Raw genomic sequence first — 13,870 nt, forward strand, 5'->3', positions numbered from 1 at the left:
TTCCCTCCACACACACACACGCACGCACACACACCTATATTCTGATGAATAGATGATAAACCCGACTAACATATTGTGGCGCAAGGAGACATATCAGTGCAATATCTGATTCGTCAGTTAAAGTTCATTACATAAACTTAATTGTAATGCTGGAAAATAAACATCACTGTTGCTGCGTTACTGTCAGACTGTTAGATCTCTCTGATTGCAAAATAGATTTTAGCACCGACACTGACTGATCTTGTTGTTGCAGTTCTAATTAAGAAAAAAACCCCATTTTTGTCATATTTGAATAACATGCAGTAAAATTACAGCCTAAGTAATCAACACATTGGTGCCAACCGTCTGGAAGGTGTGCTTTGTGGTTTTACAGGTTGGATATGACCTGAAGGTTTGATGAAATGGCACAGATAGGTGAGTTTTTGGGAAAGTACACAAAGAGGCTGTGGCAAGCAGTGTGAAATAATTTTGGAACGTTGTCAAGTGAAAGCATATTATGGCAGCCTTGGTAATTTTCATGTTTTTGTTTGAATTAAAGAACTACATGGGTTTCAGCTCCTGATTTAGCAAATGTTATGATGGGCTTGTAGAGGCAGCTAGATAATAACTAAAAATATGTGGCTGCAAAGCCTCATGAAGAAATCACTAACATTTAATCTGGGGAGAGATGCATTCTACAATTTCAATGGCAAACACATAGTGGGTATGGTACAAGCTGATTTTACTATTTTCAACCAAGGATATTATTTTACATAATTTTACAAATTTAATAATCGATTTAATTTTTGCTTGATTAATTATTAGTATATAGTTTCCGTACCACAATTTTATTCCTGGCACCGAGGAGAAGATTTTGAAAACTGAAACTTCGTCAAATCCAAATCAGTCGTATAGATAGTCAATAGATTTTATTTTTGCTTTCTGCTTAAAACTTTCTATGGGGGATTTTGATTTATGATATTTCTAAAAATGTATGTGTCATCCTCTCTTTCCTTCTACTTGTAATTTCTCAAGGAAAATCTCTAAATAATCATTTTTGAATTTACAAAAGATTATTAACATTTGGGTTTTACTATCGTGGACTCCCTGCTCAGGGTGAGTGTTGAATTTGTAAGCAGTTAGTTCCACTGAAGAGTGATTATTTGATTTGAATGACATTTAGCAGCATAATTCCTATTCTATGCTAAATTCCTATCCTAGTAAATTATCTTGTTAGTGGCTCCTGACCCTCAGGTTGGTCCTGGAAACCACTGCATGTTGTTGCTTTTTGTAGATCTACATCTCTCCAACCTTTTGTTGCAGGGTTATACAGATGATTTAGATGGTGACAGGTGTCCTGCAGGAGTTGGAGACAATTTGTTTAAAAAGTGATCCTTGTGAATGAAATCAGGCTGAGCTGACACGGAGCACTTCCTCTCAAACATCAGTTACACCAGGTTTTGCATCCATTTTGTCCCCTTTTCTTCTCCTCCTGTCACCAGCTTCCGCTCCGCTGGTGCAGCTATTTGCATCGGATGACTTGTAAAGAAAAAAAAAAAAAAAGTGACCACAGGTGTCAAGAATACAGTGACAGTAATGGAGGAAGGAGGTTCTGAAATTGACATCGCTGCACTGTTGGCACGGTCTGCCTGTCAAGTCTATCACTAACTTATCATTAGTCAGCCCAGGCAGCACAGACCCTGACCTTGTCAACAGCACACACACCTTTACACTTCCATTAATATCAGAGTTCATCTCAAGTTTGACAGACTGACTCTGCCTATAGCCGGTGGGGAAAAATGTGCTATGACACATGACTTCCAATGATAAATCTAAACTGGAGACAGCACGTTGAACTGAAAAATCTATATATCATTCATAAACGGGATATATTAGTACATATTGTATGTTGTATGATTAATTTAGCTTTTGTTCATCTCTTATTACTTGGTAAAGAAACAAATGAGATGTTTGATTTCTGATGGTGTTTGCCAAAAAAAGGTCAAAAGTGTCGGTAAACACATGAATAACTTTCTCTTCCTATTTTTTTCTCACTCTTTTCATCTCAACTCATGCTTTGATAACTATTGATCTCTAGGCTCTGCAGGATATATATTCGAGTAATTAAACACTCCAATGATTGAAAGTGCATTTTGCTGGGATGGTGAAGTTTTAAAAGTCTTTAACGTTTGGTATAGGAAATATATTCCAAAACACAAACGGTTCACAATGTTCATAAAGTTTTGCATACTGTGGAAACACAATTGCCCTTCAGCATGCTGAAAAAGCAGCAGCACCTAGTAGCTGATGCAGGCCTGCAGAATGCCAGGGTGCTCCTTCAGTTAAAAAAATCCCCCACTGTCATTGGAGATGGCCCTGCTTGTTTTTCTAAGCACCCTTTGAGCTTTTTCAAGTGCAGAATTGTGTGCAGACTGTTTGGGGAGTTAACTGGGATGCTTCTGCCTGTTCTGAGACAGGAAGCCTTATTGGTGGTATCTGTGATTAATCACTCCCCCCCCCCCCCCCCCCCCCTTCTTCTTCCAGATGTTTTGAGCCATTATAAGGTCTTATAAATATGTAAATTCCTACATAATCAGTTCCCCCACACTTGTGTTTGGTTTAGGAGATGGAGTTAATATAATGTTCTTTTCTTCTTTTCCTGCTGGTTTTGGTTATTTCCCCCACTAATTTGCTGAGAATAGATTTGTCCAGCGTTGACAGAAGAGTAGAGCTGGATGAGGAGCATAAATCACTTTTAGTAATGGTTGCCTTCTTCCGCATTAATGACATTACTGTTTTTTATTTAATTGCCTTTAATATATATGAATTACAAGCATTTCTTTTGCCACGACCCCCCTCTCCCCATGAGGCGATTCTACATGCTCTTATGACAGATTACTTGTGCCACTACTGTATCAAAATGGTTTATAGTCCATTTCAATTTTAATGTGATCAGTTTGGAATTGTTACACCGGCTGTTTGCTTTAAAAACAGGTCCAGCTCCAAGGCAGTATTTCAGTACCATAGTGTGCCTCACTCGGTAGTAACTTTAGTTTATTGGCCTGACTCAACCCAACAGGCCTCATGTTATTTGGGTTACATTTATATCATCCATTTCCCAGATTTGCCTTGTTTATGCCAACCACAAGTGTTTTCTAACAAATACAGTGTGAATTTATTGTCACCTGTCGGAGCAGGTTTATATTTTAATAAACTAACACAATAAAGGCTCCAGAAAAATGTAGTCAGACAGACTTTAATTGTATGTTATGAAAGATAAACACGGCTAAAATCCACACACCCTAGTAGTTTGAGGAATCGCAGGTATAAAGTAGATACAAGTGTGGAGGTGAAAATATATATATATATATATAAAATATCTTTGCAATCAAATAAAAAAGTAATTATATCTACTTCTATCTCTTGTTGGTTGTTTCTATGGTAACTCCCTGGAGTTCATTATCTGTACTTGCACATCTTTTCATTTATTGCTCCATTTATTGCCATGACATTCTTTCACTTCTTTTTCTGCCTGAGCAATAAAAGAAGCTGAAATTAATCAGTTTCTAAACCAGATCACCCGGACCAGTTGCTGATGGATATCGCGTCGGCTTTGTTACTGATGACAAATTATAGGGGAGCAGCAGCTCACAGGATTTGTTTAGCATTCCAGATCCGATGTGTTTTGAAAAGTATTAATGGAGGACATGGAGGCATGCAATATCACCTGCAGGTTGAGTCAGGAGCTCTTGTCAAAACCGGAGCGGGCCTGTGAGGTGAAGCACTGTCATCATGACACTCTTATGCCTCATCTCACACCTTGAAACCGCAGGACGAGCTGTGATTTTCTGCGTTGACACTCAATGAACCGAAAAATATATTGTTTGATAGCATTTTTACAAAACAGTTAGCAATATGTTGCTTCCAAGGATTATTCCTGGAACATCAAAGCATTTCTTTTTGACCTTATTTATGTTTTCATGTTGCAACGACGAAACATGTACCTCATCTGCAATTTTGCTATTTTCAGTTCAAACATCGAATATCTCACACAAATAAAAATTCTTAATTTAATGAGAGTAATTAGGAGACTATTATGAACATATTTAAGAAAATAGCTAGTAAGTTATCATTAGAGACTGCAGCATTTACTGGGTCAAGTAAGCGTGTGAAATGAGCGACCACTATGTCTCTCATGTATTCGTCCATTTAACTGGGGGGGGGACTCTTGCTTCCTGTGGCAGTCTCCCTGTGGCTGCTGGGAATTACAGTCATTCAGTGTGTGTCTCAGCATGATGGATGACACCTGCACTCGTTGAGCAATCGCTCCCTGGCGCACTATTGTTTTTCTTTCTCACTTTTGCGTGGGAGCAAACTGAGTGCATTCCCGAGCCAAAACTAACTCAGATAATCATCTCATCTGCATGATGTATGATTTTTTCTCTTTGGAAGACAAGTCATCAGACAACCTGGAATGCCAGTGCGGTGGTGGCAGTTGTAGTGCTACTAGTGAAGCTACTTGTTGGGTCTGTCCCAAACACCTAGTGCCTGTTGACACAAAATCATTGCAGCTGAATATGGGATGATGCAGCACTTTTTAACACCCGGCCTCATTGTTTCTGCCATATGGCCGTCTTATCCGATACCCGAAAGAAAAGCCAACTTCCACGGCTGTTAAACCGCTGCACATGACGTCATCTCTGTGCAATAAGAAAACCAGGCATTGAATCAAAATTATATGTTGTCACAGTGTAAAATCAGCATTATATCTTACTGTATCCTTGCAGCTCATTTGTTTCCACTACACAATTAGCCTTTACGCTGTGTCTTGGCGCAGAATGCATTTGTGGCAAATAGCAGTCTTGTAGTGAATATGTAAGGGTGTGTCTGAATGGCTGTGCTCCAGACACTACTCTGCCATTAGCACTTGTGCCTAACTGTGTGTGTGTGTGTGTGTGTCTGCAAGGCGTTGGTTGACAAGCCCTGTCAGTACCATTGTGGTTCAGAAACAAAAGAACCTTCAAATAATGGAATCTCCCAATCTGTCACTCACTGATGCGTAGCAAAGCCATAAACGTCAACCAGATGGCAGGTCACTGTGATATTACGCCCCTCCTCACAGCTGGAGGAGGTGGGGTCCCAGCAGGAGAAGTTTGAGCCAGACTGAACCAGGGAAAGGCTGAACTAAGCAACTTGGTAGCATCATCTCCTCACTTTGCCCTCAACATGCTCAGTGACTGTGCATCAGAGGCTATGGAGGGGTGTGAAGTGCTCCCGAGAGCATGTGGGTTCGCTACTGCTGTGCTCTATGATTAAACAGTAGTATGTGCTGACAGCTGGAGTAGAAGAGCATAATGCACTGGGGCACAGTGGAGTGAGAAGCCGCCTCTCAGTGGTGTTGAGGAAATTATGTATTTGGTGTCTTAAGGCTGTAAGGCAAACGTGGTTCTGTAATGTGTCGCCATCAAACCTGAATCAACAAAAATGGTACTTAGCAGGCTTTATGTGTCAGTGACCTATTGAATGTTCACTGAAGCAGAAAACAATCACCACTCTAAGCTCCATTAAGCATAGATAGGTGAAAATGCAGTACAGTGACAGGTAGCATCTGTTGTGGATCTGGCATCTGTTCTATTAATACAACGCCCTCTTCTGCAGCATGTTTTGTTATTTCAGTGATGAGACACAGAACTGCATTGTTCTCATGACTTACTAATTCTCTGCTTAGAGTTGTCAAAAGGTATCATGGAACATAAAGGAAATCACTGACTAAAACATTAGCAACAACCCCCCAAAAAATACCAAAATATTGTCACCAAATTACATAAATTGCATTAATCATCACACACTGACGACATAATATTAATAGAATAGAAAAGTGTCTGTCTGTCTGACTGTGTGGTAAACCCACAATCAGGAAACAAAGACAGAAATAAACAGCTGCACAGCATGTACAAACTTCAGTTTAGGATTATGGTCATAAACTTTCTCTTGTTTAGTTTGTCTCGAACCCTTACAGTGTGTCGTCTCATCTGCCATCAGCTGTTCTTAAGGTGTCTCGTCTGCAAGGGTATTTGACAGACGCTCAAATCTGTTTTTGCATTTGTACTTGTCATCACTTCATCCTTCTGCAACTGCTGTCTTGGAGTGTACACATGCATTGCTAACTGACGTTAACCTTGTATCTAAAAGACACTGGTCCATAGTGCACTTAAGACACTGAATACTGACAGCCTGAGACCTGAACATGCATACATACTGAACTAATCACTGTATCTGAATTGCACTGTGGGGCAGACCCGCTAATTAGTAAAGAGTGTTAACTAATGTTACCTTTCTAAGTTAATGAAGCATTTGGAAACTTGTATCTTTTAGAGTTCCTGTAATCTGAGGTTTACGATGAGGCCCAAAATCTAGAGTGGATCATTTTAAGTGAAGTACCCAGATGTGCACAGACACTTGCAGGTACAAGTTACCTGTAGCAGTGCTCTCGGTCTGGCTATTAATGAGGATATTATTTCATGTATTTTATAGTTTGTTAATGATGGGAATGCAAACATGTGACTTTTACCATGACAATCCAAAACTGTTAAATGCAGTTCACTGCTTGTGTTTCCAGTCCTTCCTTTGTGTGTATCTTTAATAGTATATTCTGTATTAGTTTCCAGACTCGACCCCATTTTGCACATTTTCCAGTCAACAACGAGGATAGATGCATAGTTTTCCCTTTAGCTTCAGTAAAAGTGAAAACAAGTAATGATAATAACAAACACCCCCTCCATTACTGTGTATGTGAACTTGTTGTGACAGTCCTGCACTGCTCCGACATCCAGTCAGTGGCTGAAGGCTAAACTTGTGCAGCAATTAAAAATGGATGAAAAAATGATGAATTCAAAACACAACTATACAATAAATCCTGATCATATAAGCCTTCCGATTCAGTTATGAAAAGGCTGTTTGAGTCTGTACAGTGATCTAACCACATTCATATTGTAGCTCGTTGGTCTTTTAAAAAAATATTTCACCTGGAAGTCTAATTAGAACTGGAGAAGTTATAAGAATTGTAAATATATTATCACACACTAGTTTGCCGGGAAATGTTTGAAGATTTAATTTATTTTTCTGTTTTTTCTTTGTTTGCTCGACTTAAGTGTCCAGGTTTTCTGTTTGGACGGTATTGTAGAAACCTCTTCTACCCCCAGATCACCTGTTGGAGCATGTTCGGTCACTTCCCAACATCTTTGTGTTTGCACAGGTTGATCAAGCAGACAGGCAGGTTTGGTTTCATCACGTAATCTGATTACCTGCTGAAAGATTTGATGCGACTCATCTTGACTGCTGGTCTACTAATAGCAAAGCCTGAAAACGATGTCTCCAATGCAGGCTTGTATTTACCTTTTCAGTGCAGTATCATTAACGACCACAGTCAGGCCAACTGAGCCGTGACAGATGGAATTTTGTTTGACTCTTGCCTGCCGGTAGCTTGGCTCAGTAGGTTTATTTTTTTTCTTTCTTTTTTTTTTCTTTCTCTTTTTGGTTCTCTGTACATTAAGATGCAACTGTAGACAAAGTAATTTTTTTCTGTGGTATTTGACTTGATAATTACTTCCCTGGAAAAACCCCAGAAGACACACTCTTTTATAGACAATATGTTTAATTGAGCAAATTAGAAAGAGCCCATATAGCACAGCAGCTGTGTACACACACAGTGGAATCTGCAAGGGAAGCCCTCAGAGCACCAGTAAAGGGATGCAGTGAGAATTGTGAGTATGAAAAAACCTGATTGAGTCAGAAGGCCTCCGTGCCAAAGCAGTGGCTTTTCAACACAGATGCACATAGTTAGCGTGTGTGTGAAACCTCAGAGTCCCTCACTGATCACCCTGCTGCATCGATTCTCCAGCTGCTGGCATATTGCTGATGCACTGGGTTAGCAAGGCTGATATGGTTGGTGGCTTCAGCTGTTCAAAATGTTGGGAATTATAGTCACTCACAAGCATTTTTGGAAAGTCTCACTGGATCACTCATTCAGACCATGTTCTCGCAAAGGATGGCACAGGGTTCAAAACACCAAGAATTACAGAAGTAGCTGACATTAAAATAAGGCAGCATGATAATCAGACTGATGTAAGGTTTCTGTGGTTTTGTTGGTGCTGCCACTGGCTGTGAATCAAAACCATCCACTAGCAACAAAACGGCTTAAAAACCAAAGGGAAAATATCACATGAACACACATACACTGACTGCTAGCGGTCAGGCAAGTTTTTTTTTTTTTTTTTTTTTTTTTATCAGATTGTTTTAAGGTGACCTGTCACACTGACATAAAACATCAGATTTATGTTGTTATCTTATCCTCCAGGGCTTCAACAGTTACATACAGGTTCACATTAGGTCTGGCTGGTGCAGCAAGCAAAAGTGTGCATACTCTAAAAAGAAAAGCAGGAAGGATGAAAAAAACGTGACAAAGACTGGAAGCAAATTTAAATTTGTTGCATGTGACCAATGTTTACTCTCATTATCCATTGATCTGGCAATTATTTATTGATTGTCTAACAGTTTGGATATACTGTTTGTTGCCTAAAAGACATTTTCATATTGTTTATTTTGTCTGACCAACAGTCCAGACATATTTGATTTGTTTTAGATTTGGTTATTGGGGGTCGTACTGTAAATGGGTTCAGCATAGGCTTTGATTACAAGTTTAGAATTCAGTTGCACTACTTGATGGTACAACCACAACATGAGACATTTGTATTGATGGGATTGGGCCTCCCCACACTAACATAACACATAACCTACTTGGAGAACTGGAGTTACATCCAGGTAACTTTTATTTCGCCTCGTCCTACTTCCTACTCCAGCGCATCCCCCCTGTTTTTATTCATTTATTCATGGGGAGCAGCAAGCTTGGTGAACAGGCTTGCAGGGGCTTTGTTAGATGTGTGTTCCTGAAAAGGAGAGGAATACCAAGTCTCAGCAAGTCTTCAGCATCAGTGAACTGTAGGAGAAAAGTTAAGCAGCCAATCACAGTTCTCCCATCCCCCATGTGGTATCTCTGCAGCTGCAGCTCTGACATGTAGTTACATTTATGAGGAGGCTGCGTAGCTAAGCTGTTACCCCTTAATGCACAAATACTGTACAAATTAAGCTTATGGTAGCTATATGTGTTCACGCCAGAAATTGATAGAGAGAAAAATCTCAAGTTCTCCTGAAAACTGAGAACGTAACCAGCATTCAGCTACATGTTCATGGTTACTGAAGTAACTCATCCTTTCTGTTTTTCTTCTTAGGTCTGGTGGAGATCTGTTTGATGCATCCCCTCGATGTGGTGAAGACGAGGTGAGCTGCACGTTAAACCCGGGAAACTCATACATTTGCTCATCTTTTGTTTAACTTTACCTATGGTATACTACTACTACTTACAAGAAAGGCGTTTCAGTTCACATCTGCTATGAATCCTCTTGGTGGGTATTTGGGCCTGTGTAGTGAAGTTCCGCGCATACCACGTCTTTTTTCCCAGCCCAGCGAGCCTGGCCAGCACTACACTCATTCTGCACACAAATGGGCACCAATGCCAAGAGCCTCAGACATTTTGTGGAAAATGAAATGCATCATTTACCCATTCAGTCCCCGCACAATGGTAATGTTTGATGTTTTATGTTTTCAAATCATTCAGATTTCTTACCTTATTACTTAATTTTAAGAAGAAAACATCAACATTTTTGCTATGGCCTGCGGTTCCAGAGAAAGACAGGGACTTGCAGATTATATCCGATGCCACTGAATGCACTCGCTGAGTTTAATGGATTGTTTTCCGTTAGCGTGTCCTGTTTGTGTGTTATGCAAGAGCGGCAGCAGTCTTGAGCTGTAGAGTGATCAAGAGCCTTACACCACAGTGTCTCAGCCAGCCATAAACAGGTCGTGGGCTACTACTAAAGCTTTATAGTCTTTCACAGGCCCAGCCAAGACCTCTGGCTTCGTTCTGAGCCCCCCTGCCCCATTCACTACTTGTCAGTAAATTGTACTGCTTTTTCTGTCATTTACGGCAGCAGTTTCTTGGTAAATAAATTGCCCGGTGTGCCTTTTAAAAAAAGTGAGATGGTTGCACTTTGAAGGCAAGTACCACCACCAGAACACAGAGAAGGAAACGCAGGGATAAAAGCCAAGGGTGAGCAGTGTTGTATTAGTCGATATTTGATACTTTGAAGGCACACGGTGTGATTTATGTTCACGTGTGGAAGCTATGGGGGTTTATTACAGGTACGTCTTGAGCTGTGCCTGTCCGTCCTCACACAGGGTCAGGGTTAAAAGTGCACTCACTATTTTCTTTGTAATGCTTTTCCTTAAAAAGTGGTAAAAGCTGCTCTAAAACTGGACAGGTTTATCTGTGTGTTTTCTGTTTGTATTGCCATGTGTTTACGTTGATAAACGTTCTCTTGCAGAATGGGTCTGTGTAAATTGGTTCCTTTTGGTCGTGGTTCAGGGTAATCTCTGGGTGTTTTTTTGTCCTTAACAAAATGCAAGCAGCAGACTTTGTTTCTTTTAATTGACATTTAGATAATGTCCAGAGTGTTTAAACAACAGGAGGTTAGTGTGTACTCCGTATGACAGACACACACAGGAACATGCACCATGTATAGATATGTATGCATACTGTACATGCATGTTCACACACTTGTTCACACAGTTAATATCCACACATGAATTCATAAACCAGCATACATACCAGCTAATTGGGACACTGAGGGAGCTGAAATCTATTAGCAGAAACCTTTGGAGCCGAGAGTCAGACACAGACACACCTCCACTGGGTCTCTCTCCCTCTTTTTCTCTGGCATGGCTCTTATTAGGCACCGGCTCCTGCTTTAATGTCCACCGGTCCAAATTGAACAGCAACTGGAGTAAATTTACTTTTTTCCACCAAGTCAGAATCAAAGGGATTTTTTTTTCTTTCTCTCTCCCTTTTCCTTTTTTTGGAAAGTAAACTTGACAAAATGTGTACCTGCCTAGGAGCTGATGTTTACCTATTTTCCAAATGGGGGGGGGGGGGGTTTATCCTTCTCCTCTCTCTCTGAGACAGGGAAGTAGGCGGTGGTAAATTACAGATTTAGGATTAGCTGCAGCCGTTGGTGTAACAACACCCCACCCACAGACAAATAATGTTATGAATCAAAAAAAGAATGTCAGGACCATTTGGCAGCTTTTTACTTTAAACAAATACTGATTCATCTTCTGGGATGACTGCTTTGGCAGAATGAATAGCTGTGTGTCTGTGATGTGAAAAAAATGGTGACATACAACTTTCAGCATGATGGATAGCACCAAATTTGGAGTACTTATAAGATAATTTTAAATCAGAGTGGGAAAGTAAGTCCGTTATGACACAACTTTTGCCTCAGAACATCAGTTTAAAACACTGATGGATAAAATTGCTTTTATAATTGTGAAAATATTTAACTTGACCACACTGGACATTGTTACACATGTGGGACCTAAACGTGAAACTCTTGTCAGATGATTCACAATGTGTCTTTATGCCTTTGTTGTTTCGCTTTGACGCCCCATAGGGAGCTCACTGATCAGTCAAGCCATGACCCCTGTTACTCACCTTTGCTAACAAGTACATCTATCTTACATCTGAGGGACTCCTGCAGAGCCTACCTCCCATCAGACTGACTTACAACCTCTTTCATCGCAGTGAAAGAGTTGAACGTCTATAAGTTTGTATTGGCCATTTTGAGATATGCACGTGGATGCATTGCAGGTAGTTGTGCGACAAACAAGCTGATAGAGGTTCAATGTCTTTGAGAGATTCTTTTACACAATGATGCTTTGTAAATTGCTATTAAAATACAATTGGCTGTAGCTCGAATTGAACCATTGAGCTTTCAGTTAGAGAACTGTACCAGTAGTAGAGCTGCAACTAACAGTTATTCTCATCATCAGTTGATCTGTAGACTTTTTCTATTCATAAATGTGTCTGTAACACTTCAGCAAATAGTGAAATATGCCCATCACAAGTGTCCAGGGCTCAGGATGCTTGTTTTGTCCAAACAAAAGTCCAAAAGTCCAAAACATTAAAGTTACAATTAAGTTAAATAAAAAAGCCCCATTTCGATCATTAATATATTAACAGATTTGTTGTTATTTGTCCATTGACCTTTCAAGTCTAGTCGTTTTAGCACTAACAAGTACTTTTCCACCACCTGGAATATGGAGACATTGTTACATACTGTGTGTCCTATTTAAAGTGCAGTTTCTTTGAGAATGCAGACACAGCGGAGGGCAGACCAGCGTGAGCCTCAGTACAAGTCATCAGGGGGATTAAGGCAAAATAGCCTAAATCGTTAGGGAATGAAGAGTGGTATGTTGGAGAAGAGTTGGGACATTTATTGGTTTTTGTGAGCTATTTGAAGTTTAGGTCAACCATTTATTCCACATACAACTTCACATCTGCAACTGTGACAGTTCTGTTTCTCATTCTTTGGTGCTTTTTAATACATCCAATCCAAAGATTAAAGCAAATCCAGAAATTGAAACATCAAGCTTGTTGTGAGTCACTCTGGATAATGATCAGCCCAAAATGTAAATGTAGCATACTTCACACAAAGTAAATAGTTAATTACCCCTGACCCTGACCCCCCTCTCCATGGGTAGGGGCAGGAATGTTGGGGTGAAGATGGAGGGTGTGGTGTGGGGAGGGAGGGCAGTCGTCAGTTTAGCAGAGGGAGACAGTGGGACCGGAGTTACAGCTTTTCATTAACCTGGAAACCACCTAGTTACATGGTTCATGGGCTGGTCTCAGCTCACTTGGAGGTAACAAAGGGTGTCGGGCGGCACTTTCTGCAGGGGGCTGTGCGCTCGGGGCACCCCATCTGACTCTGATCAGGTTCTCCCTCTCATTAGAGAGTTGCACTGAGCCCACATTTCCCTTCATGTCGAGATCCTGTTACACGGTGCTCCACCCTTATACACATGCATGCGCAAACATACTCATGCTCATCTGAAAGAAACTTCCTGTCACCCCCTTTACCTTCCGCCCAGAGAGTGAAACCACGCCTTCCTCATGTCTGCGTCTGCCTGAGCAGCCTCTCCTGTCATTGTGAACTTCCTGCCGTTTCCACCACGAGCACATGATCTGATGTGTTTGCAAGCCCCAAAGATGTTTTTTTATGCAATAACTCTTGACTGAGCCACTCCTCCTACGCCTCTTTTCTCCCTCTACACCCACACTTTCTTCCTCGCTCTTTCTCTTTCATGCTCTCCCATCCTGATTTGCTTCTTTTTCCCCCGTTCGTCGTCTTTTTTTTTTTTTCCCTCCCAGATAACCAGTCTTCATCCAGCCTTTCAACTCCTCCCGCTGAACATTAACTCTTTCTACTGTTTCCACATTCTGTCTTATGTGGTTTTAGTTTTTCAGCAACCATCGTAGTTAGCCTGTTGTTGAATCAGCCACCACTTTTTTTTAATATAAACCTGATTATATAACAACGTCATCAACATCATGTGGAATGCATTGTTTAAACTTCTATCATTACTTCTGAATTTGTAGTTTGTTGAGCGATTATGTAATGTTTTGTTTAAATCCCTGTTGTACATGTGTTTTAGAAGGTTTGTATTGAATTATGCAATTCTGTAAATTGTGTTGTATGACATGCCTGTCAGAGTCATTGCAAACCACTAAGCCTGCCAGTAGCTTGTTTCAAGCCTGATTAGAAAAACCTGGTACTGGCCCTTGCTCGCAGCAGTATCCATGGCAACACTACCTCCATTTGGTCACAGCACGCATGAAAGTGTGTCCCACTTGGGGGGCTTGAAAGTGATCTTTGATGAGAGCTTTGACAGATGACGTCCAGTCTTTTTCGGGAGCGCGTGACAGCACTGCCCACAGGCT

The 13,870-nt window shown here is 40.6% G+C and overlaps 1 protein-coding gene across 1 annotated transcript in view; it reads left to right on the top strand.

Annotated features, from left to right (window-relative positions):
• slc25a21 (solute carrier family 25 member 21) overlaps positions 1-13,870 on the top strand; it is an 86,848-nt gene that overhangs the window by 48,195 nt on the left and 24,783 nt on the right. The window contains exon 3 of the mRNA XM_023430740.2: positions 9,267-9,315. Coding sequence (XP_023286508.1) covers positions 9,267-9,315 — 49 coding nt within the window. The remainder of the gene's footprint in view (positions 1-9,266; positions 9,316-13,870) is intronic.

This window comes from Seriola lalandi, unplaced genomic scaffold (assembly GCF_002814215.2).
Source record: "Seriola lalandi dorsalis isolate HSWRI2012SDOR001 ecotype SW California unplaced genomic scaffold, Sedor1 jcf7180002054911, whole genome shotgun sequence".
In the NCBI taxonomy this organism is placed as follows: domain Eukaryota; kingdom Metazoa; phylum Chordata; class Actinopteri; order Carangiformes; family Carangidae; genus Seriola; species Seriola lalandi.